The 1,885-nt window shown below is 55.5% G+C and overlaps 2 protein-coding genes across 2 annotated transcripts in view; both read right to left on the reverse strand.

The window, feature by feature from the left end:
* ACA1_056300 (uncharacterized protein) overlaps positions 1–520 on the reverse strand; it is a gene marked incomplete at both ends in the record, with an annotated part of 1,171 nt that extends 651 nt beyond the window's left edge. Inside the window, 2 exons of the mRNA XM_004354501.1 lie at positions 36–69; positions 243–520. Of these exons, the coding sequence (XP_004354553.1) occupies positions 36–69; positions 243–520 (312 nt within the window). The remainder of the gene's footprint in view (positions 1–35; positions 70–242) is intronic.
* Positions 521–695: 175 nt separating this feature from the next.
* On the reverse strand, positions 696–1,884 carry ACA1_056310 (uncharacterized protein; the record flags this gene model as incomplete). Its single annotated transcript, XM_004354502.1, has 4 exons — positions 696–1,034; positions 1,134–1,320; positions 1,398–1,533; positions 1,626–1,884. Coding segments are annotated over 4 exons (921 nt in total), but the record flags the coding sequence as incomplete, so codon positions are not given.
* Position 1,885: the final 1 nt, after the last annotated feature.

Raw genomic sequence — 1,885 nt, forward strand, 5'->3', positions numbered from 1 at the left:
GTCCCCAGGCGAAGTTGTCCCAGATGCGCTGGAACGTCCTCCTTCCTTCGCTTCTTGCTCGGGTCCAACCTGTTGTCGCCCATGCCACCACGGCCACCATCACAAAGAACAAAGTGTAGCGGGTGGTTACACAAGATGTAATAAATAGTTATATATGTAAAAAAGAGATATAATTACATTGAAAAAAGAAGTTATATGTTCCTTCAGCTGAGGTCTGGACGAGGTTGGGGTCAAGTAAGTACCGGTCTATTTCTCGCAGGGCCTCGGCGAGTCGCCGCTCGATCAGCTCCTCTTCGTCTTCTTTTTGATGATCATGTTCTTCTTCTTGGGTCGGTCCGAGGGCCTGCGCTTCATCATCTTCTTCTTCTTGGGTCTGTAGAAGATGCTCAACGCGCCCAAGCGAGCGCGACAGGGCGCCGACTTCGCCGTAGAGGGACATGTAGGAGTAGACCACGATCAGGGCCACCACCAGCAGGCCCACCTTCCAAACTGGCAGCGACGGCCGCGTGACGGACCGCATGCTCCTCCCTGCTCTCTTGCGTGTTCTCTTCGCTCCGGCTGAGCTTTCTTCCTTAAATTAAGGTCGTTTTATCCCTCCAATGCCGAGGTCGCAACTACTCCGCCAACTCCGCACTGATCGTAATTAAATGATTATTCAAAAAACTCAATTTATCATTTTTATTGACCAGTTGGCGTCAGCCACCAAAGGGGCATCGCACCAGTGTGGTGGCCTTCTGTGTAGAGCCACTCGAGGAGCCGGATAGGAAGGGACAAAAATGCTGTGGGCAGGTTTGGTGGCGATGAAGAGGAAAGAGATGAAGAAGAAGAAGATGAAGAAGAAGAGGAGTCGGGCAGGAGCGAAGGAGGAGGGAGGTGAATGGTGAAGTACTCCTGGTAGACCTCGTCCACGAAGCGCCAGAAGAGGTAGTTCTGCAGCTGCTTGAGGGGCGGGAAGACGACGTTGAACGTGTCGCACAGCACGTAGCAGTACTTCGACACCCACCACTTCGCCACAGTCGCCCTGTCCGTCCGCTCTGTAGAAACCAGCAGAGTGAGCATGTGTGGCGTGCGTGTGTGCGTGTGCGGTGGTGCGTGTGCCGCGGTCGTGTGCCGTGTGTGCGTGTGCTGCACACATTGGAAAGCAAACCGATGCCCAGCGCATTGCTCAGGGGCTCGCCGAGAAACTTGCGGATGGAAACGTTGAAAAGCGGACGATTGAAGGGAATGCTGGGCAGGTCGGCCATCGCATCCACCGTGCTCGTGGTCAGCAGCTTGCTGGTGTAGTCCGGTTGCTGCCTTTCCCGGTAGATCGCGCCCAACCTGTTCCGACACGCGGTGCGTCGTTGGTTGTTGTTGTTGTTCTTTGTGTTGTGTGCGAAACGAAGTTGGTGGCATACCTGGCTGAGAGTCCGTCGTCGTATTTCTGCGGCATCACCTGATCATCGATGCCGAGCATGTAGCCGATGTAACGCCACAGATGCCAGTAGCTCTCCTTCTCTTCCTCAGTGATCTTGGCCCCACGCAATTGCGCCACTGTGTGTCGTGTCGTTGGTCGTGTGCGTGTGCGGTTGTGCGTGTGCGTGAGTGGGTGTTGGAGGAGAGCAGAGGAATAAAGCAAGGCTTACCTTCAAGGCAGACGTGGCAAAAGAGGAAGAGTGTGCCCAACAGGGTGGCCTGGTTGATGGGCAGCTCGCCCTGGATACGGCGGCTCTGACCTCGGCTTGCACCACCGGTGTCCGATCGCCCCGCCGCTTGTGGTTGGTCACTTTCACCCTGCTCGCTGGCGGTGATGGTCTCGTCGTTCTGCCCGCCATGGTGCTGCTGTTGGGACACCTTGACGAACTTCATCAGGAGCGTGTTGACCCCGTTTTCGCTGATCTTCTGC

The sequence above is a fragment of the Acanthamoeba castellanii genome, assembly GCF_000313135.1.
Source record: "Acanthamoeba castellanii str. Neff unplaced genomic scaffold scf7180000084597, whole genome shotgun sequence".
Lineage (NCBI taxonomy): Eukaryota > Discosea > Longamoebia > Acanthamoebidae > Acanthamoeba > Acanthamoeba castellanii.